The 22,201-nt window shown below is 40.7% G+C and overlaps 1 protein-coding gene across 8 annotated transcripts in view; it reads right to left on the bottom strand.

The window, feature by feature from the left end:
• Nucleotides 1-8,112: 8,112 nt before the first annotated feature.
• Nucleotides 8,113-22,201, bottom strand: part of TRDMT1 (tRNA aspartic acid methyltransferase 1) — a 45,629-nt gene continuing 31,540 nt past the window's right edge. For 5 of the 8 annotated variants that reach the window (XR_012633212.1, XR_012633211.1, XR_012633210.1 and 2 more), the window contains 3 exons: nucleotides 21,571-21,941; nucleotides 14,311-16,699; nucleotides 13,233-13,319 (listed from right to left, as the gene is read on the bottom strand). Coding sequence is in view for 2 of the 8 variants with exons in the window: in XM_074900199.1 (XP_074756300.1) it covers nucleotides 8,730-8,830; nucleotides 13,190-13,319; nucleotides 14,311-14,368; nucleotides 21,571-21,941 (660 nt within the window). In the remaining 6 variants the exon portion in view is untranslated. Of the gene's footprint in view, nucleotides 8,831-13,189; nucleotides 13,320-14,310; nucleotides 16,700-21,570; nucleotides 21,942-22,201 lie in introns of those variants that run through there. The other 3 variants (XM_074900199.1, XM_074900200.1, XR_012633213.1) reach the window with 2 other exon arrangements.

The following is a 22,201-nucleotide window of genomic DNA, read 5'->3' as shown; positions in this document are numbered from 1 at the left end:
TACTGAGTATGCATTGTCCCTCTCTGCTGCCTATCTTTGATTCAAGCTTAACCTATCCAACTAATTAACTCCAATATACCAAATGACCAATGAGCAATAAACCATAGAGGATGGGAAGAGAGCTGCTAATGCAAGGAGGAAGAAATAACTGTTTTCACCTTCTCTTTGTGCAGCTTAGAAAATGGTTGACTTGAAGAGCAGGTGACTTTGAGTAAGCACTGATTACAGGATAGATAGATGTCCAGAGCTCTCTTTCCAAGCCTTGCATGACACACTATTTTCCATTTCACTAGACCTTCCAGATTTTAGTTAATTTGCTCGCTATTCCTAGTGAATGCACCTTAGGCTGGCCAAGCTGGGAAATTTATAAACCATCGTAAGGAGAAAAATAGGTCCACACCTTTTCATTTTACTGAAATATATTGAATTGAAACATCATTTTTGGAGGAACAGAGTGGAAACCCTGCTAATGTCTGGCGTAAGAATAGGGGCTGTTCTTCCTCACACAGAGAGCTGGCACGAACACCTCCCCCCGGGACAGATTGTTCATTACCTCACTGACATTAGGCTGAGGAAACACCTCTGAAGAGTATAGGTTGTGCACAGATTTGGCAGGAAGTAATGGAGCATTTGTCTCCATCTATTCTAAGTTCATCCTGTACTAGCAGGGACTACAGTCTACCACCATCTTGTGTAGCTGTGTAAAATGAAATGGTGGTGTCCCTCTATTTCTCCAGCAGTACGTGCCTGCAACGCAAAGACTCTGCTGTAGAAGTCAAGAGCTGACTCATATTATGGCCAAAAATTAAATACACATTAACTGCACTTAGGAAAGCAACTCAGATGCAGAGACATGACATGAGTCTTTGACAATGCTCCCTTTTTATATGGGGAAAGGGCAACTATTGGTGTGAATCCCAACCTGGTTAATTTTTTTAATGGAAGACTAACAATCCTTCATTTTGTTCTATAGACGCAAGAAGGATCCCTGCTATTCAATGTTATGACTCAAATATTTGCAAGCAATTATAAATCTAGCCCTGTTGCTGGTTTAATCCCAAGTAGTGCATGTTTACCTGAGTTTCCCCACATCTGAGTTCATGTCTCCCAGTACTTCCATCTTCATTTTCCTTTATCCTGTCTCATCTTCCCTCTTTCTAGTAACAGTCCAGGGTTCAAAAGTGACACATAACATACAAAGCAGCACTGTTACCTCCATGGTACAAATGTGGAAATTACTGGTGTAAACAATGCCGTATTCCTCAGGGGCTGCAGAAGCTGCAAGGCTCCACTTCCCACACCACTCCTCAAGGATTTATTTTACTTCTCAGCATACCACCCTCTGACACCTGCTTAAGATTTTGCTCCTTCAACACAGTTGATGAAGTTAATAAGTTACTGCTGATGAAGTTAAACTAACTGGCCAGGAAATCTACATTTTCAGTTTTTAACAGCAAATAACAGAGATGAGTTTTGATTTAGTTAGCTACTTCATCTGGAATTGATCTACTGTCCCAATTCTCTCTGGGTTCCTTTATCACATATATTAGGTTTTTAGTTTCATGATAAGACTCATATTTTGGTTCCTCTGTCTTTCTGATTTTTCTTCCTACATGTTGTTTCTACAAACCACCACCCACTTCGATGCTTCCTATTTTCTGTTTCATTCTTTTCTGAAATTAGGTTCATTAAAAGTTTCCAGTTAGTTACATTGGCTTTGTTATTTTCTATTGATTATTCCAGTCCTTTTAGCACATTCCAATTGCTTTAATGTACATTGGAGTTATTTTTAGGGACTTCCATTTGTATAATCACCCTTCTCCACTAATAACCCTAAAGCCATGAATGGACCTGGCTGCGCAACCTCCCTCAGATTTGTTCTATTCTGTACTGTTGGCTTTATTGAGAGGCTTACATCTGAGCTCAGTCCATAAATCATTTGCCATGTACTGATGCTGTGATTAAAAATATTGGCATTCTGTCACCACACAAATATAAGGAAGTAAGAGTGGTCATACTGGGTTAGAAAAAGATACACCTTGGTCAGTACCCTGTCTCCAACAGCGGCTAAGAGCAGTTAGGAAATGAAGAGTACACAAAGGGGCAAACACATACAGTACCTCTCCTGGGTACACTCTTGGCCTCCATTTATTTGCAGCTTGGGAACTTCTTCAGCTGGAAGTCTACTTACGTGGTACTCTCAAAGGATTTTTCTTCCATGAACTTGTCCAGTCTTCTGAACTCTTCCCATGCTTCACCTTACAACACATGTACAATGAATGAGTAATACCACATGGTAAGATCAATATACAGTCAAAATGCCACTCAGAAATATCAATTCTGAGTAGTATCCCAGGTTTAAGTGTAATATTTAGAAACAGAATGGGATTAGTTTCTTTTTTTCTTTTTTTTTTTTTAATATATACAGGGCAAGCATCTGTACTAATCAAAACTATTTATTAGTGTCTCAGTATGAAAAAATATATTAGCACCATCAATGTACTTTGCTTCCAACTGCCAGGTTGTAATTTTAAAATGTTTGAGTTACAACAGCCCAATGCATGGACAAAAGGGCAAGATAAACATGCTCTGAATGAAGCTGGGATTTCAGGATGTATTCCTGTGTTTAAAATCAGAGAGGCTCCCCTCTGGAGGAGATTTTAGGGACGACTTTAATGCAGAGATTTCTGATTCCCTGAAGGGTACCTAACTAGAGTTGCCACCTGAAAGTCCCTCCAACAACCCTCTCTCCCTAAAAGTGCTGTATTCTACTGAAATTTAGCCCCTCCAACTCTGCTTTTTGCTTTATCAGAGCTCTTACCAAAAGATCCCTTGTCCATGCTTCCTCCCACAGTCAAAAGGACCAGGTGGAAGAAAGTCAAAGAGAACAACTCAGTTGTCTTTCTTCACAGATGGCTGCCTGGTCATCTAAGGCCACATATTTCTTTTCTTCAAAAGCTATATAAATTGCCCAAACAATGAAATCAAATAAAGATATAAATAACACAAATGTCTTCACACTCTTCACAATTAACATTTAAATTGACATACTATCACTACTCAATACTTAATTTTCCCTGGTTTCTTGGATATCAATTACCTATTTAAACAAGTTTGTTACTAAACAAGAAAACAGTTACTGGAATTCATTTAGGCCTCTATGCCTAGTTTCGTATACTTTCACATTATTTTTCCTCAGATATTTCCTTGATAATTTCTTTTTTATACACTATTTATATAAGACTGCCCAGAAATGTCTAGTGTTCTTAACCAATTATTACTTTGCCTCCTCCAAATCCAATTTTTTTCTATCAAGATGTCTCTTTAGGAAAAAGAACGGCCTTACCCATGACTAATTTTAAGACATAATGATAGTGTTACGATAGCAATATTTTTCCAGCATGTAATACACAGACTTCTGATGATCCTTATACTCCCCCTAAGAGGGTCAGCAAAAGGTGAGATATAAAAACCTGCAGGCAGGCACCTTACAGTCACTGCATGGAAGTATGCACATCCACTGGAAAATATTCAGTTCATGTATCAAAAAAATATTCAAACCCACTGTGATAAATGGCATTTTAGTAACTTCACTGCTACACAGGTTTCTTCATGAGTACAGGGAATTCCTAGACTAATTCAGATAAAGACAATTTTACGTAGGTAAAACATTCTGTAAGATAACTGTCAAGCTTCAAAAATGACTGCATATATACAACACCACCAAATATGACATTCCTTTCCTCAGTGGAGCTTCTCAAGTTTGATGGAATGCAACTATATAATCTCACTCAGATAATGAAATGTGTTTCAGATGTGAAGAAAAAGTGAGCTGCAAAAACAAAAATCAGATTCTGGAAATCTCCTTCCCTTTCCAGAGCTGTCTTCCAGATTTCACTCATTTACCTTTCAGCTGCTTTTGTAATGACATTTCATTGCTGTGAAAATGCTTAAGCTGAAGTTGCAAAGTGCAGCACTGATGCAGGCTGCAAAGCACTTACGATTCGAAGACTGCTTGGAAAAGGAAGCAACGTGATCATCAAGGGAGGTCAAGCAGGTGCAACCCAGCAGAGCTCAATAAATGAGTCTGTTAATGACAAACTGATGTGATAAGAAGCAGTCACTCAATTTAGCTGCACTGGTATTACAGGGTTAGCAGGGGTACAATACTCAAATATATATTTACAACTCTGACATCTGTTCTTTCAAAATACGTCCTTCAGAAATAGTTCTGATTAGCAAACAGATTTCAGTCTTCACAATCACACTGAATTAAAATTCACTGTCAACATGTAACAGGCTGTATTGTTATATCAGTTTTAGATGCAGCTAGATAACTTCTAACTTACACTTTAATACTGCTTGCTTAGAAGTATATAAACATATAAATCATTAAAACATGTTTACAAATAATGGAATTGAAAATTAATTGTTAATAGTAATATTTTGACAAATATTATAGTGAGGGAAAATGAACAGACTATTTACATGGTGTAGCAGAAAGAAATCCCAATTTATACATAAAATCGATCTCTTTTGTTTTCATTTCAATGTTTGGTTATGTTAGATAGCAACAGATCTTCCTATTATTTCTCCCAAGAACAAGACCATATAGATCTGGCTGTTAAATCTACACAATAACCACCACATAAACAGGTAACTGGTTCATAACACTGTCTAAAACAGACTTGCTCTTTGCAGTTTAGTAGTAGGCACAGCCTAACATTAGTCTAGTACATTTTTGCCATTACAATACTACAAGAGACCAGGTAAAGACAGAAGCCAATCTCATCCTTCTCTAGAGACTAGTCCAAAGCTCTTTTAGGAGAATCCATTTCTATTTCTCTTTTATAGCTGGAACAGCCCAAGCAGTCCAAATGCTCTTTGAGAATAAGACAGGCTGAAGTAGGTCAACCCAAGCTTCTCCTGGTTTTAACAGTCCAGAAGCAGCATGCAAATCAACACTGAAGAAGAAATACACAAGGAGTCAGCATAAGATGAAGTATGGCACAAAATGACAAAGGACTACAAAAGTAGTCCTTTTCTTTTTCAGGACTACAATAGATGAGAATAGCTGCAGTATCTCTACAGCAGCTCTCTTCTCTACAGTCTTTAGTTTCTCCTGCATTACCAAGCATAGATGAGATACACCATGACTGTTCCTATGTCATCCCATAGAAAAAAAAAAAATCAATCATTTTCAGAACTGACAGATTTGATGACTTACTGCTTTGGGGCACAGGGACTATGACCAATCAAAGAAATCCTTCAGTTTTGTGACACACCAGCTCCCTAATGGATGCTTACTAAGTAACACCTCCCCTATTCTTCCCTCAAGCTGTTATTTCTCCAGATACCAATATAATATTACCTGCAAGGAAAGAGAACAACTGGAACATGTGCTTCTTCAGAAGGCTTTCAGTTTTCCCATAATTTTCTCTATTGTTTCAGAGATATTAAACTCACAAAGACTTAGTGATTAAAAAAACATTCAATCCAGCTCTATGAGATGGTGTACAACTGTGACACTCTGGCTGGCCATATGTAGTGGTTCATCCCAACATACACTACTAACCCTAGTACTACTGCTAAGTTTCGTGAAGAATTCTTTAGAAGCAGCCTGTTTAGTTTTTCTCCAGTTCTTATGTCATAGGAACCTAAACATGGAGCTTTTAAATTTATGATAGAATCATAGAACGCTTTGGGTTGGAAGGGACCTTTAAAGGTCATCTAGTCCAACACCACTTTGCAATCAGCAGGGACATCTTCAACTAGATCAGGTTGCTCAAAGCCCCGTCCAACTTGACCTTGAATGTTCCCAGGGATGGGCATCTACCACCTCTCTGGGAAACCTGTTCCAGTGTTTCAGCACCCTCATTGTAAAAAATTTCTTCCTTGTATCTAGTTGAAATCTACCCTCTTTTAGTTTAAAACCACTACCCTGTGTCTTTCTGCAACAGGCCCTGACAAAAAGTTTGTTCCCATCTTACTTATAAGGCCACTTTAAGTACTGGAAGGCTGCTAAAAGTTCTCCCTGGAGCCTTCTCTTCTCTAGGCTGAACAACCCCAACTCTCTCAGCCTGGCCTCACAGGAGAGGTGCTCCAGTCCCCTGATCATCCTCATGGCCTGCTCTGGGCTCGCTCTAACAGGTTGTCATGGTTAACCCCAGCTGGCAACTCAGCACCATGCAGCTGCCTGCTCTCTCCTCTAACCTCACAGTGGGACGGGGAACACATTCAGGAAAAAAAAATAAAACTTGTGGGTTAAGAACAGTTTAATGGTGAAAATAAAATAAAATATTATGATGATTATAATACTACTAATGACAATAATAATAGTAATGAAAATTAACATAGCAGAGAGAAAAATAAAACCCAAGAAACTACAAGTGATGCACAATGCACCATCCACTGATCAATGCCCGAGCAGCAATTCACCCTTCCCAGCCAACTCCCCCAGTTTATATACTGAGTATGATGTTCATTATGGAACATCCCTTTGGCTCTCCTGGCCATGATCCCTCACAGCTTCTTGTGCACCTGCTCACTGGCAGAGCATGGGAATCTGAGAAATCCTTAATTTAGGAAAAGCACTACTCAGCAACAACTAAAATATCAGTGTTATCAACATTATTCTCAAACTAAACACAGTACTGTACCAGCTACTAGGAAGAAAATTAACTTTGTCTCAGTCAAAACCAGGACACAGGTTCATGTCTTTCCTGCGCTGAGGACCCCAGAGCTGGACGCAGTACTGCAGGTGGGGTCTCATGAGAGCAGAGTAGAGGAGGGACAATCCCCAACCTCAACCTGCTGGCCACACTTTTCTTGATGCAGCCCAGGATACGGTTGGCTTCCTGGGCTGCACATGTACATTGCTGGCTCAAGCCCAGCTTTCCATCCACCAGCACCCCCACGTCCTTTTCCACAAGGCTGCTCTCAATCCCTTCGTCCCCCAGCCTGTATCAATACTGGAGGTTGCCCCAACTCATATGCAGGACCCTGCACTTGGCCTTCTTGAACCTCAGGAGGTTCACATGGGCTCACTTCTCAAGCCTGTCCAGGTCCCTCTGGATGGCATCCCATCCCTCAGGTGTGTCAACTTCACCCCTCAGCTTGCTGTCATCTGCAAACTTGCTGAGGGTGTGCTCGGTCCCACTGTCTGTGTCATTGATGAAGACATTAAACAGCACTGGTCCCAGTACAGGCCCCTGAGGGACACCACTCATCACTGATCTCCATTTGGACAGTGAGCCATTAACATGTACCTTCTGGATGCGACCATCCAACCAATTCCTCATCCACCAAACAGTCCACCCATTAAATCCCTATCTCTCCAATTCAGAGAGAATGATGTTGTAGGGGACCGTGTCAAAGGCCTTACTGAGGCCCAGATAGATGACATCCATAGCTCTTCCCTTGCCCACTGATGCAGTCACTCCATCACAGAAGGCCACTAGGTTGGTCAGTCAGGACTTTCCCCTGGTGACGCTGTGCTGGCTGTATCAAATCACCTCCCTGTCCTCCATGTGCCTTAGAATAGATTCTAGGGGGATCTAAACCATGATCTTCCCAGGCACATAGGTGAGGTTGACAGGTTGGTAGTTCCCAGGGCCTTCGCCTGATTGCCATGACTTCAAATATCATGAAGAGTGGCTTGGCAACTACATCAGCCAGTTCCCTCAGGACTCTGCCATGCATCTCATCAGGTCCCAGAGACTTATGCATGTTCAGGTTCCTCAGGTGGTCACAAACCTGATCTTCTCTTACAGTGGGAGGGACTTTGCTCCTCCAGTCCCCGTCCTGCAGTCCCTCCACTTGAGAGGTGTGGGCAGAGAGATTTCCAGTGAAGACTGAGGCAAAAAGTTGTTGAGAACCTCAGCCTTCTCATCCATCGTTACCAGTTTGCCAATCTTGCTCATCAGCCAGGGTATGCTTGCTTTGACCTTCCTTTTCTGGCTGACACACCTGTAGAAGCCCTTCTTACTACTCTTTGCAGCCCTTGAAGTTTTAAGGCCTTTTATCTGTAGGTCTTGTGTAAGGTTCAATGATCTTATCCTGAATAATATAAGTGAGAACAGAAACAGGCAAGTCATTATCAGGATTGTGATAATCTTGAAATATTTTTATTCAGCTGCACCTAAAACAAATCATTCCAGACAGATACAGTTGGGTTCCAGAAACCTACAAGTATTTAGAGAGGATGAGACAACCATAAACTAAGGATGACACTGTGTAATCTTAAAAATTGTATACAAAATACTGAATAGTTTAATTAGCTACAAAAACACATCAAAATTTCAGATCATATATACAATAAATATTTTAGGAAGGGATCAGTGATGTTTACTGATGAAGACATTTTACATGTAGAACTTGGTCTCTGCAATTAATTAAAACAGCTTTTACATTTACAGATTTTTCATACTGTACTGAGAAGACAGCTTTAAGATAAAATAGTTTTAACAATTTTCATCAAGGCACATGTAAATGCTGCTTTTTTTATTTTGTAAACTAAAAATGACATTTAAATAAAGTAATTAAGTCCTGGAAACTTCCATTTGAATAAAACACCTCTAAAGTGCAAATCCACCATAACATCAAGCTATTAAAAATATATCAGAACTGCTTGGTAAGGCATGGTTTTTATTTAGCTACCATCAGCTTTCTCTTGAAACATGGATGTATTTTCCATCACCAGTCTGTACTCATCAGATTCAGGCTCTAAATTATCCAAGTAGAACAGAGATCAACTTTGCTACCACATGTACATTGAGGCTGTTTCCCAGAAGACGGTAGCATTGCTTTATTGTTACTTTGTCAGGAAAGCCTAAAACAAAAAGAAACCATACAGTTAAACATCATTAGTCTGGGTTTGTTCCTGGCTTTTAGTCTACTTTTTTCAGTGAACAGTTCAGTTATCACAGATTGCAGCAGGGTTCCCCTACCCCCCCTCTAAAATTCATGAAGTTACATAAATAATTCCCACCCAGTTCATTGGATTTGTTATCAGTTCTTCCATTAGCAGTACTGTAATCTCTAAAGTTTAAAAAGAAGCCTCAAAACATTGATCGGTTGTGTGACTAATGCGGATCTATCTTCTCTTCATTTAGCTCAAAAAACATGCAGCACCCTCAAGTAGGGGCAGCAGCACCTAAAACACTGCACAACCATCACTCTAGAGAACATCCAAAGGAACGTGGCCACAGCACAAAGAAAAAGTGATGATTCTCCAGAGGGACTAAACTGCATTTCTCAATAAGCTTTATATTGTACTTCTGAGCCCCTCTAAGCAGTTGAGATAAATCAGACAAGTCTCACAGTGCAATATACAAGCAGTACAGATTTAGCTATGAGCAAGCCTTATTCAGTGAGTGATCAAGCAGCTGAACAATTTTCCATGTAATTCAATGCTGACCCTGTCAAATGCACTCAGCAATACAGACAGCATCTGACATGTTCTTCACATGCTAAGTGCATGGACTGGCAGGAAGAACAGAGGCACAGAAAAAATTAAACGGGTCCAGGTATTGTGAAAGGGCTGTGCTGTACACTGGGTGCACAAAGGTGACCAAGCTTCTGAGAATGAGGAAGTTGCCAACAACCAGCTGGTCTGCTGTCACTGTCCTTGCTCATACTCTTAGCTTACTCCATCTGTGAACTAAAGTCCATTTGGTTCAACTTGAGTGAAAGATGAACAGCAGTGGTGATTCAACCATTAGGGTCATTTGCTAAGCTGCTAAAACTTGATCACATGCAATTATTTGATCATTCCCTAAAAAGAAAACCTAACTTTGAGCCCAAGGTCATCACCAGCCAGATCAGCTTTGATGCATAAACACACTGCATGTGCAAGCAGTGCTATACATGTTCTGAAGTTTTCCTAGCACTTCAGAAAATTCCTCTTCCAGGGACTGCTCAGGAGAGAACATGGTTGGACAGTTGCTGAGCCAAGGGTGGAAAGCTGAGGAGGTGGTGTCTGGGAGGAGTTGTTCCATCCTTCTCTGCCAGTTATTAATGCCTCGAATGTGGACTGCTTTGGTAAACATATCTTCTGCCAGCTCCATCCACTCTACCCAGCTTCCTGGCACTCACATTTGGGCAACTGTTCTCTGGAACAATCACTTGCACTCCCACACACATTTCCTTAGACGAAGTTTTCACCTTAAATCACTGAATAAGGTACAGAATCTACACATTTTAAAAGAGTATATAAAAATACATATTTATGCGCGCACACACACACACACGTATATGCACTTATAGCTCAAGAAGCTTATCTGCACCCTGAAAAATTTCAGTTTCTTCTTCGGCCTCTTGGCACCTGAAAGCCCAAATTAGTTTTCAGGGCTCACTGTTTCCTTTATCCCAAGCCTTCTCCATCTGCCTGTTAACATTATCTTGCACCTTCTATCTTCTTGGCTCAAGTGTAGCCTACATCAGAAGGACAGATGTCACAACTCATAGTATGCTGGCACCTGCTGCACAGCTCTCACCATGTCCTTTAGGTCATGCATGCTACTTGATTTTGCAGTCTTGGCAACACACACTACCACACTGCACTGGCCTTCCACTAGGCTGCCATTTGATTCCTAATAGCTTATATACATCACTAACAGGAAAAATGGAAAAGGCATCCTGACATCACCCTCATGAATGCAGGTCGCAGGTGCAAGAATGCTCTGATCAGTTTTAATGATATTGCTGTGGGACCCACAGACACATGACTGCAATATTTCACTGACCTATAGTGCAATTACTATTTATACATTTAGATGTTCAAAGCACAAATAAATCTCTTAAACGTTAAGAACGAACAGTGATTTTAACTCTGGATCTCATGTATTGGAAAAGGCCATCAATTTGTTAAAATATAGAACCGTTTAGACACAATCATGTTTCTTCTGATAATACTGTAGCTGCAGCTAGTAACAGCATCTGTTACAAAGCTTCCTGTCATTCACTCTATTTTCAGCTTACAGTTTTGTCATTCTTTAGCTCCTTGGACCAACAACATATTTGCAGTGGGTACATCTCCAGGCTTTCTGTTATTGAAAATTTGAGCCCAAATGTTCTGTCACTACCGAACACAGCAGAGAAATTCTAGCACATTTTACTCTGAAAACACCACATTTCAGAATAATGACTTGAAATTTAACATGGGAGAAACACCCTTTGCTGTAGCCATAAATATAGCAACTTTCAAAAAAAACCCATAGCTTGCAAATCCTCAAAAGAAATTTACAGTACCTAAATTCACCAGAGATTACAATCACCCTAGAGCTGAGTAACACTTTTTTAAAGTACAAAATGGGAAATGTCTTAGATTAAACACACACGAAAGAAATGTCAGACTTATGACTCAGCGCAGTGGGAAAAACTTGTTCTGCCAATGATTCAGGAGTATACGTGAGAGGAAGCCACCAGATGAGAGATGCTTGTTTCATGTGTTGTGGAAGTTGGAAAAGTAATAAAAAGAGGCAGGGAACTGCAAGAACTGTAAAGAAGGTCCTGTGATTAAGGCAGAAGGGTATTGTCCTCTGAGAGGTGGAATCTGTCTCCCTCCCTCCCTCTGCAATTCCCAGGTGACAAAAGACAGGTTTGCTTAATGAGCACTTCGCAGACGGTGACAACCTGGACGCTCCTCAAATTCAGAAGCCTGACTTGTCTTGAGAGTTCAGTTCAGTTCTGGTTTGCAAAAATACTGAAGCTCACAGCTGACCTTGATAGATCTCAACAGAGAAAGCATGGTATCATTCCAAGCACTCTGAAGTAGTGAAGGTCAGGTTTCGCAAACTGATCGCCCTAAATTAATGGACTCTTCACAAATAAATTTCTCCATTGTCTTGTTTCTCCCTCTGTAAAATACAAGCCATATTAACCCTACTACACCTCTCAGTGATGCTGCAAAGACTGATTTAACATTTGGAAAACACAGGCTGTATTGTTTAAAAAAAGAGAAAATGGACAATTCTGTGCTCAAAAGGGAGCTTGAACAGCATGATAAACATATACAAGTCAAATCCAGCTGTGTTTAGCTCAAGTTTCTTTACACTACCTTACATCAATATGGAACAGAGCTGTGCTAAGAAAAAGGCTGTCTGCAAAAAGAACAAATTTATTAAAGAGAAGCTATGAAAAAATACTGCATGTTGGCATGTAATTCAACACAGCACACTCCTGCAAATAATCTTAAGCAAGTAAGGTTAGTGCTGACAACTCTAATGTTTGACTTTTCAACCTTAATAACATTCTTTAAATGTAGTGATTTTGAATACAACTAAGTAATAAATGAGAAAATAAACTAAAATTGCAAAAGAAAGAAATATATTAAATCTTTTGTCACTCCTCAATACCCTAAGTCACTGAGAAAGTCAGAAAAATATAGTAAATTACTCAAGATCAGTGGTGTCTTATCCTGCTGAAAAATAATAAACTGATCTGATGTGACAGCAGCAGGCCAAGCTCCTTAGTAGGTAGTTGCAGCTACACTTCCTTGCCTGCCTTTCTTTACAAGGGGAACTCTGGTGAATTTATTTCAGGCTTAATTCTGGTTGACCTGTGTCCAATATACTGATATTGATGAGTCTTGCTCCTTGACTCCCTCTTCCCCACAGAAACAGTTAGAAAATGAAGTAACTGACCAAGGGCTAGGACCACCTTTTCTAGAAAACAGAGATGACTTAAAAGATCATTAACTGAAGAGTTTGGTTACTCCTGAACAAAGAAGTATCTGTATCTTCTGAAATTCCATTTCTGTCAGCAGCTGCAAATGCGTGGAAGGGCGAAAGCAAGCAGCCCAAGCACTGAGAACCACTAACAGACCGTCTAAACTGGCAGGATCTCTTGCCTTACCACAGTTGTGAGTAATGCTGGCTGCTGAATAAATAGTTTCAACTTTAAACAAAGGTATTCCTTCACTGCCATTCAGTAATAGAGCATTTCTCACGCCAAAATTTTTTTCTTAGTTTATGAAGATAAACCTAACCACAGAAGCTGACTTTTATAAAATATAAAAAAATAGTGAAAATTCAGAGAAATTCAGAGTTAGCCGAATACCAAGAACCAATCATAAGAATTGAATGGTTCAAGAGGAAATGCAAAATAAAAAGCATGGATTAGTCCCCAGTAAAAAGACTACACTGATATTTCTGAAGAATGATGTAGAAAGGTACTTTGTAGCACATACCAAATTCCAGAGGGAATCCATGAAGATTTGCTATTTCTCTTGGAGTAAAGTACCTCAGTTTTAGTGTTGACAATTTCATAAGCTTCTCTTCTTCTGGTAACTCCTCAATGTGTTTAAACACTGATTCAAGCTACAAAGAATATCCAAACAACAGATACCATCAATGGAGGCCAAATATGCAAAATTCAACACTCACATCTTAACAGAATATTTCTTTATCACAGTGCCAAAGACAATAGAGTATTTTTGTTGAAAGTATGATTGGTGTTGTGTTTTTGCAGCCAGTATCTCAACACATGGACTTGCAAGAAAGAATCAATGTTGACATGACAGCATTCATCATTTCTTCCTCCAGTTACAAGCTATACCAGTACTTAACAAGGCAATCAAAGGATTATAAACATTTGTTAATGACAGGATAGTGACTTAATATTGCAGACCATGCACACAAATTAAGCTGTATACATGCAGCTGTTTTAATACATTCGCTTTGAGATTATCCTGAATTCCAAAGCTGCATTCTTATGCTTAGAAATGCCATACAATATTAGTCAACAGCACATAAGTGCAAGAGGAGGTGCTTGTGTACAAAACAGGCTTTGTGAAAAGTATCTGAATGATGATTCACCAATACATTTATTTTTACCTTCCCCAATGCCAAAACATCACTTTGCAGTGAACTTAGTATCAACAGTAAAACTTTTCAAAATACTATGTCTTCCCAGATAAATAATACTTTTGAAATTTAAACACGTTAAACATTTGACAATATTTACTGGATCATCTGCATACAAAAAATGGCCCTAGATTCACAACACTGTACTGTAGTTTAACCATAGAATTAGTCATTCTTAATGTTTTCACATAGCCCTGTGAAATCTCTGTATGTCACTATGGATAATAAAATAATAGCAATACATATTCTCCATCGAGAGAGGCACACACATAATTTTGATTTAAATGAACTGTTGTTTAAGAACACTAAATCAACTGGAAACTCGGTTGCCATAAAACATAGTTTTTAAAGCTTTTTTGTTATAATATCCAGAATAACAAAGCAGAAGACAGAAAAAATAGTTTTAAAACAAGCAATTCTCATATGTTAGTCTATACATTCTTACCCGTACATCTACTGCTGTCTGCAGAACTGAGCCTGTCCCTTCTACATAGTGTCCATACCTTAACAACAAAAGTAATAATCTTAAATTAATACTTTCACCAGACCTCACAGCACTGACAACTACAAAGATACAGGAAAGTTCCTTAGGTTCCTTTGCTTTGATTAACAAATAGCCTCCTGGATAGATAAAGCAAAAGGCCTTGTTATTAACAATGCTAACCCTTGGAGTGCAGTAGCCTCTGAACGTGCTCTCTAGGGATGAGTCTGCAATCAATGCACAAGGGTTTATCCACACTAATGTCTTGTACGAGGCAACTATACAAGGCCAAGGAATTCGAGCACAGCATCATCAGAAAGGGCCATCTGCATTGCACAAACCAATTTTACACTAAGGCAAAACATGTTAAAGGCCAAATGGTCCTAGGGGTTCAAATCAGCTCTCTGCATTCAAAGGAGGACCATTAGTGTGAGCCTTCAGCTTCTATATTAATCCATTAGGAACAAAGTGGTTCAGCCAGGTTTAATTTTTGGTTGCTTGTGGATTTTCCACAGAGGGAAGAGATGGATGACGGCCAGGCATCTATGCAGAGTAGTAGAAGAAAGAAAGAAAAAGAAGAAAGAAAAAAATTAAATACAACTAAACAGTAAGCAAACTTATATTCTAAAACCATATGATAGCTTTTTTGGATGCTTTGTGGTTGATTGCACAACAACATGTTTACTCTGTAGGCTCTTCCAGGCTATCATTTAAATATAATTACGGGCTTTCAGAAACATGCTCTGCTGGTCTAACTGTGATGGTGTTAGTCTCTCTGTTCAGGACATTCAAAGTCAAGTCCACTTTTGCACAGTGGAAGAAATTCAGAAGATCCCTAGTATAAGAGGGATGTGGTCTGCATCAACTATTCACAGATACTATTCTCTAGTTTTATCTGTGCATCTGTAAAGACAGTTATAAAGGTCTTTTGTTCCACTTGCGGCCCATTCTAAAGCAAGGCACTGGAAAAACTTCTGTTTCAAGCTTTTTAATGCCACAATGAACAAATGAATAGTCTCCCTTCAGCACAGACATAATGAGCCAGATGCTCAATCTTGAGAAGTTTTTCTTTAGCTGAAAAAGCTTATGAGTAGTTCTGCCAGTATCAGTGAGAGCAACACTCATTTTAAAATAAAGTGCTTACAAGTCTTCCTTAGGATCAGAACAAAAGGCCCTGAACACCGATGCAGATTAACATGTAGTTTTTTCATCAGTCCCTCTGGTCAAAGGGAAGGGGTTTGAAAGAACAGCCGAATCTGGTCAATCAACAACTGGTTACAGAACTGGTGACACAGCTAGGGGTGGGAGACCATGGGACTCGCTTTGAGAAACCTGGCCTACTGGGAGATGATAGGGTCTGTCTGTCAGAGAAGGGGATGAACATCTTTGGTCACAGGACTGCCAAGATGGTGAAGAGGGCTTTAAACTAAAGTTGCCAGGGGAAGGGAACCTCAATCCATCCCACTCCTACCAGCTTGATGCCGGTGCCAGCAGTAGATGCCCAGAGCCTGGAGAGGGGTCACAGGTCAGCAGGAGAGCACCTGAAGAGCAGCACAAAGGAATTCCAGGCAGTAAGTCAGCTTCATAAGGGGCCCAGCTTAAATGCCTCTATGTGAACGCACGCAGCATGGGGGATAAACAAGAGGAGTTAGAGATGTGCACACACCTGCAGGCCTACAATCTATCACCTTGTTGGCATAATGGGAGACATGATGGGATGGCTCCTGTGACTGGAGTGTGGGAATGGAAGGGTACAGGCTCTTCAGGAAGCACAGGCAGGGGAGGCAAGGATGGGATATTGATTGCTGTGTCAATGACCAGCTGGAGTGCACGGAGCTCTGCCTGGGGATGGATTAGGACCAGACCATGAGTTTATGGATCAGGATTAAAGGGAAGGCAGAAACAGGAGATGTTATAGTGAGGGTCAGCTACAGGCCACCCGACCAGGAAGACCGAGCGGTTGAGGCCCTCTACAGACAGACAGACAGGAGCAGCCTCATGTTCACATGCCCTGCTCTTCATGGGGGACTTCAGCCACCCCAATATCTGTTGGAGGGGCAACACAGCCTGGCACAAGCAATCCAGACTGTTCCTGGAATGCACTGATGGTAACTTCCTTCTCCAGGTGACAGAGGAGTCAATGAGGAGAGGTGCTACACTAGACCTTGTTCTTACCAATAAGGAGGGGCTGGTGGGGAATATGAAGCTCAAGAGCAGTGACCATGGAATGGTGGCGTTCAAGATCCTTAGGGCAGTGAAGAGGGTGCACAGCAAGCTTGCTTTCCTGGACTTCAGGAGAGTAGACCTTGGCCTTTTCAGGGATCTGCTTGGCAGAGTAGCATGGAATACAGCTCTGGTGGGAAGAGGAGCCCAAGAAAGCTGGTTAATATTCAAGGATCATCTCCTCCACACTCAGAAGTGATGCATCCTGACAAAGAAGTCAGGTAAAAACACCAGGAGGCCTGCATGAATGAACAAGGAGCTCCTGGACAAGTTCAAACACAAAAAGGAAGCCTACAGAGGGTAGAAGCAAGAACAAGTAGCCTGTGAGGAATACGGTGAAATTGTCCGAATGGCCAGGGATCAGATTCAGAAGGCCAAAGCCCTTGTAGAATTAAATCTGGCCAGGAATGTGAAAGGCAACAAGAAAAGTTTCTTTAAGTAAGCTGATGATAAAAAGAGTCTAGGGAAAATATGGGCACTCTCCAGAAGGAAACAGAAGAGCTGGTTACCCAGGTTATGGAGAAGGCCAACAACTTTTTTGCTTCAGTCTTCACCAGCAAGTGCTCCAGTCAAAACACCCAAGACACAGAAGGCAAAGGCAGGGACTGGGAGAAGAAAGAACTGCCCACTGTAAGAGAAGATCAGGTTCAAGACCATCTAAGGAAGCTGAAGGTGCACGAGTCCATGGGACCTGATGAGATGCATCCATAGGTCTTGAGGGAACTGGCAGATGAATTGGCTAAGCCACCGTCCATCATATTTGAGAAGTCGTGGCAGTCTGGGGAAGTTCCCACTGACTGGCAAGGGGGAAAAATAATCCCCATTTTTAAAAAGGGAAAAAAGTAAAACCCAGGGAACTACAGGGCAGTCAGTCTCACCTCTGTGTCCAGTAAGATCACAGAGTGGATCCTCCTGGAAACTATGCTAGAGCGCATGGAAAATAAGGACCTGACTTGTGACAGAAGACACAGCTTCACTAAAGGCAAATCATGCCTGACAAGTTTGGTGGCCTTCTATGACAGAGATACAGCACTGGTGGAAAAGGGAAGAGTAACTGGTATTATCTACCTGAACTTGTGTAAAGCATCCCACATGACATCCTTGTTCCTAAATTGGAGAGACATGGATTTAACAGATGGACCACTCAGCGGACAGGGAACTGGCTGGATGGTCGCACTCAAATCGTTGTGGTCGACAGCTCAATGTCCAAGTGGAGAGCAGTGACAAGTGCTGTTCCTCAGGAATCAGTACTAGCACCAGCGCTGTTTAACATCTTTGTCAGTGACACGGGCAGTGGGATCAAGTGCACCTTCAACAAGTTTGCCGATGACACCAAGCTGTGTGGTGTGACTGACACACTGGAGGGAAGGGATGTGCCATCCAGAGGGGCTTGGACAGGCTGGAGAGGTGGGCCCGTGTGAACCTCATGAAGTTCAACAAGGCCAAGGGCAGGGTCCTGCACATGGGTCAGGGCAATCCCAAGCACAAATACAGGCTGGGCAGTGAGTGGATTGAGAGCAGACCTGCGGAGAAGGACTTGGTGGCAGATGAAAAACTATGAACCAGCAATGTGCGCCTGCAGCCCAGAAACCCAGCTGTATCCTGGGCTGCATCAAGGAGAAGTGTAGCCAGCAGGTTGAGGGAGGTGATCCTCCCCCTCTCTCTTGTGAGACCCCACACCTGGAGTGCTGAGTCCAGATCTGGGGCCCCAACATAAGAAGGACATGGACCTGTTCAAGCAAGTCTAGAGGAGCCCATGAAGACAGTCAGGGACCTGGAACACCTTCCCTATGAGGACAGGCTGAGAGAGTTGGGGTTGTTCAGCCTGGAGAAGAGAAGGTTCCAGGGAGACCTTATAGTGACTTTCCAATACTTAAAGGGGGCTACAGAAAAGATGGGGAGGGACTCTTTGTCAGGGAGTATAGGGATAGGACAAGGGGTAATGGTTTTAAACTGAAAGAGGGTAGATTTAGATTAGATAGAAGGAAGAAATTCTTCCCTGTGAGGGTGGTGAGACACTGACACAGGTTGCCCAGAGCAGCTGTGGCTGCCCCCTCCCTGGCAGTGTTCAAGGCCAGGCTGGACCGGGCTTTGAGCAACCTGGGCTAGTGGAAGGTGTCCCTGCCCATGGCAGGGGGGGGTGGAACTAGATGATCTTTGAGGTCCCTTCCAACCCTGTGATTCTATGAAAAACACATGGAATCCACCTATGTTGTAAATATATCACCTTTAATTGCTTAGCTGCATCCTGAAAATGCAACAAGTTAAACAATGTAACACCCGTAGCACTAAGGAATCCTTATGTTTCTCTTATATAGCATCTCACTGTATTTCAGATGATTATTTCTAAGCCAAAATAAATAAATGAGGATAAATTTCACAGTGGTATTTTAGAGGTTTATTGGGGGAAAAGCAACTTTTAATAGTATCCATGTTATATAAAAGTCTAAATAATTGGCACTACAGAACTCACAAAAAAACCCCAGGTGGTGTAGAAGTGGTTTGGGGGCCAGGGAGGTAGCATGTTGGGTTTTTCTCAACAAAAATATGGGCAGATGGCCAATGTTAGCTGGATTGTTATTAATTATTATTGCAGCTGCTGACTACAGAAAAATTAAAATTCCTACTTTAGACTCAGAACATAATTAAAGATGGTAATTTTTGCCACAGTAAAAAATGATGCATTGATTTTCTGACATTTCATTACCAGTTATAATGAAAGAAGTTGGCTTAAGAAATTACAGTCTTCAATTTTCATCTGACTCAAGATTTCCCCCCCCTTCTATTTCTGTAAGCTTTTAAAAAAACCTTTTAATTTCATAGACATAATATATTATTTCTGGGTATATTGAGTCCTGTGACTAACAAAAAGGTAATTTCCATAATGCTAGAGCGAGTCTCTGTAACTAATTTTACACTATTTTAGAAGGTATTGCTTCTCTTTTCAATAGCACATCAAGAATTTACAAGTAAGCCCAGAACCGTTATATCTAAGGAAGCAGTTTTAATTTGCTCTGTCCTTTAAAATGGACAACTTCCTCTCACAACTTCAGTCACCACAAACCTACTTTTAAAAGAAACCATGATGTTTGTAGTCTCAAGAAACTCAACAACCATTTTCCAATTACCTAGAAGTCCAAGATCCGAAGTGAACACAAGATCATCTGCTTGATCTCTCATGCATCACAGCCTGTAACATTTTGCCCTATACTCCACCAAAGCCTTTCAGCAGATGTACTGGTATGACAAAGGCAGAAAGGCAAAAACCACTGATGAAATATCAGGTGTTTGAGGTCCCTGAATTAGCAAGGACTGGAGAAGGCATACTTGGATTATCCCCATCACACAAACCTTGCTGGAAATAACTGAAGACCAATCAAAACTGAGGGAAATTTTTCTCCCAGTCTCAAAGCTGATGATCAGTGTGACTTGTAAGAAAGACACCAGACAGGTATCTCAGCAGAAGGATTCTCTGTACTACTTGGATTACTGTTCTGCTTCATTCAGGGTCCTCTTTCCTAAATCTCAAGCTTTGGAGAAACATAAAAACAGAACTCCTGGAACACATACAGCAGCAACTTATTCTTGGCCTTAGAGAGTGACCTGAATGAAGCCTGAGATGTAATTATAATCTTTCTTTTAATGCAGAGCTTTAAATGATATGACCCCACTGAAAGCCATGTTGGAAACTTTCCAAAAAGGAAACAAAGACTGTAAATCAGATTCCTACATCTTGAGCCAAGAAGGACTACCACAGCTATCTGTTCTGGCTCTTTCCACATCAGCAGAAGGGCAACAGTCACATTCAATGTCAGATTTCCCACCACGATATGTAAAGACTTCATATTAACTAAAGAGCCTCCTTTGGTGTGATTTTAATAAACATGACCACAAACTACCATGACGTATTCCAGTGAAACCACATATGGCCCATTTATTTTTAATGACACTTGAGGCAAACGGGAGATACATAAGAGATCATTCTGGCCGAAAGTTTTTGACTATTCTAGTTAAGAAACAGATCTCCACATGTTGATCCCCCACAACTCAAAAGAGCGAGGGCACAGAAGGTGTATGTCAATGAGAGCTGGGGGAAGAGCGTTTCTGTTGCAAAAAGTTTAAAGTTTTGAAATTCTTTCTCTTCTCAACTCTTATTGTCAAAAAGTTGAAATCACAAAATCTGCAGAACTCTGTCAATCTGGCAGTCTAATTTCTAGTTAGCTTTAACTCATCAGCTAAGTCATGTTGCTGAAACACTCTGAGAATTCAAAAAAAACCCCTCAAACTAATCTGAAAAATTCACCGACATTAACATTTTCCACAAACGTCCAGGCTCCATCTGGCATTTTCCAATACAAACGCATTCAGTGGAAAAGCTCCTGACTGTTTGTCTGTGGGTTTCAGAACACTCAACAACCTCCAGCAATCAAACTTAAAATTGCAAAGTACAAATCAGAAAACTACTAGACAGAAAATCACTGATGTTCTGCTCCATCAAATATTATCTGAAATGCAGCAACCTAACTGGTTTTATGACACATGGCCAATCCACAGCTGTTCAGACTTACAGAGCTGAAAAATCCAAGAAATCAATAAAATGTACAGTGGAGACAGTTTTAATGAGGAACAGATCTGTCATGCATGACACCTTGTAACTTCATTGAACAATATAAAAAAATTCATTAATTAATCAGCACTATACCAGTCTACTGGAACCATATTTCCACAGGGGTAATTAAGCTTCTGTGAAGGTCAACAACAAATGGCACTTTATTTTGTGAATGCCTTTTTGGAGTGGGTACATGATGTTCTGCCAGACAGATTCTCATGCTGGCATTCCACTGGACCAGGAAGCACACTATATAAGGAGATATTTTTTTTTTTTCTAGAGGCCTGGGGTTTTTTTTGATGAAATGGCTCTTCTTGATTTACAGTACACAAGCAAAACCACACTTAAAATTCCAAGACACAATTCAGCAAGACATCTTCTATGCAACTTACCCTTTTGTAAAGCATGTGGATCTCCGACAGGTGGGTTTAACAATGTCTAACAAGAAAGCATAGCGCAATAAGTACTTTGGTGGTAAGAAATACAGACTCATTTCTTCATTTTCCTCTTCCAAGAAGTATTTCAGCATTTGAATAGAGGAATCATTGTCCTGACTACGTTTCCTTTCCATTTCTTCTACTGTTTCAAGCTTAAAAAGAAAAGCTCCTTTTGGTAAACTCTTCTTGCTGCTGCAATCAGGATCAGTGTTTGGATCCAGATTCTTCTCTTCAGAAGATGGAGAACAACTAGCTTCAACAACTTTGTCAGCAACTTTGTCCTTGACTAAGTCTTCTAGGTCCTGATCTGGGAATCTTGTCAAAATCTAGGAATAAATTGTGTGAAAAAAAATTAAAGAACTGCATTTGATAAACAAGTTGACAGCAGACTCCGCAGTGAGAATTCCTTCAGAGATGCTCAGAATAAAGCAAATAATCTTTCAATGTTATCTTCATGAAGATTTCAAAAAATGTAACCATCAAGATTTGCTGACCTACCAGCAGTGATGCCAGAACAACCACAAATAATTGCCTTTGGAAAAAGACCTTTCCAAGGGTGTGAAAAAGGTAGCAGAATGCATTGGTT

This window comes from Athene noctua, chromosome 2, assembly GCF_965140245.1.
Source record: "Athene noctua chromosome 2, bAthNoc1.hap1.1, whole genome shotgun sequence".
Taxonomy (NCBI): Eukaryota; Metazoa; Chordata; class Aves; order Strigiformes; family Strigidae; genus Athene; species Athene noctua.
This window is presented reverse-complemented; position numbering and strand designations above follow the sequence as displayed.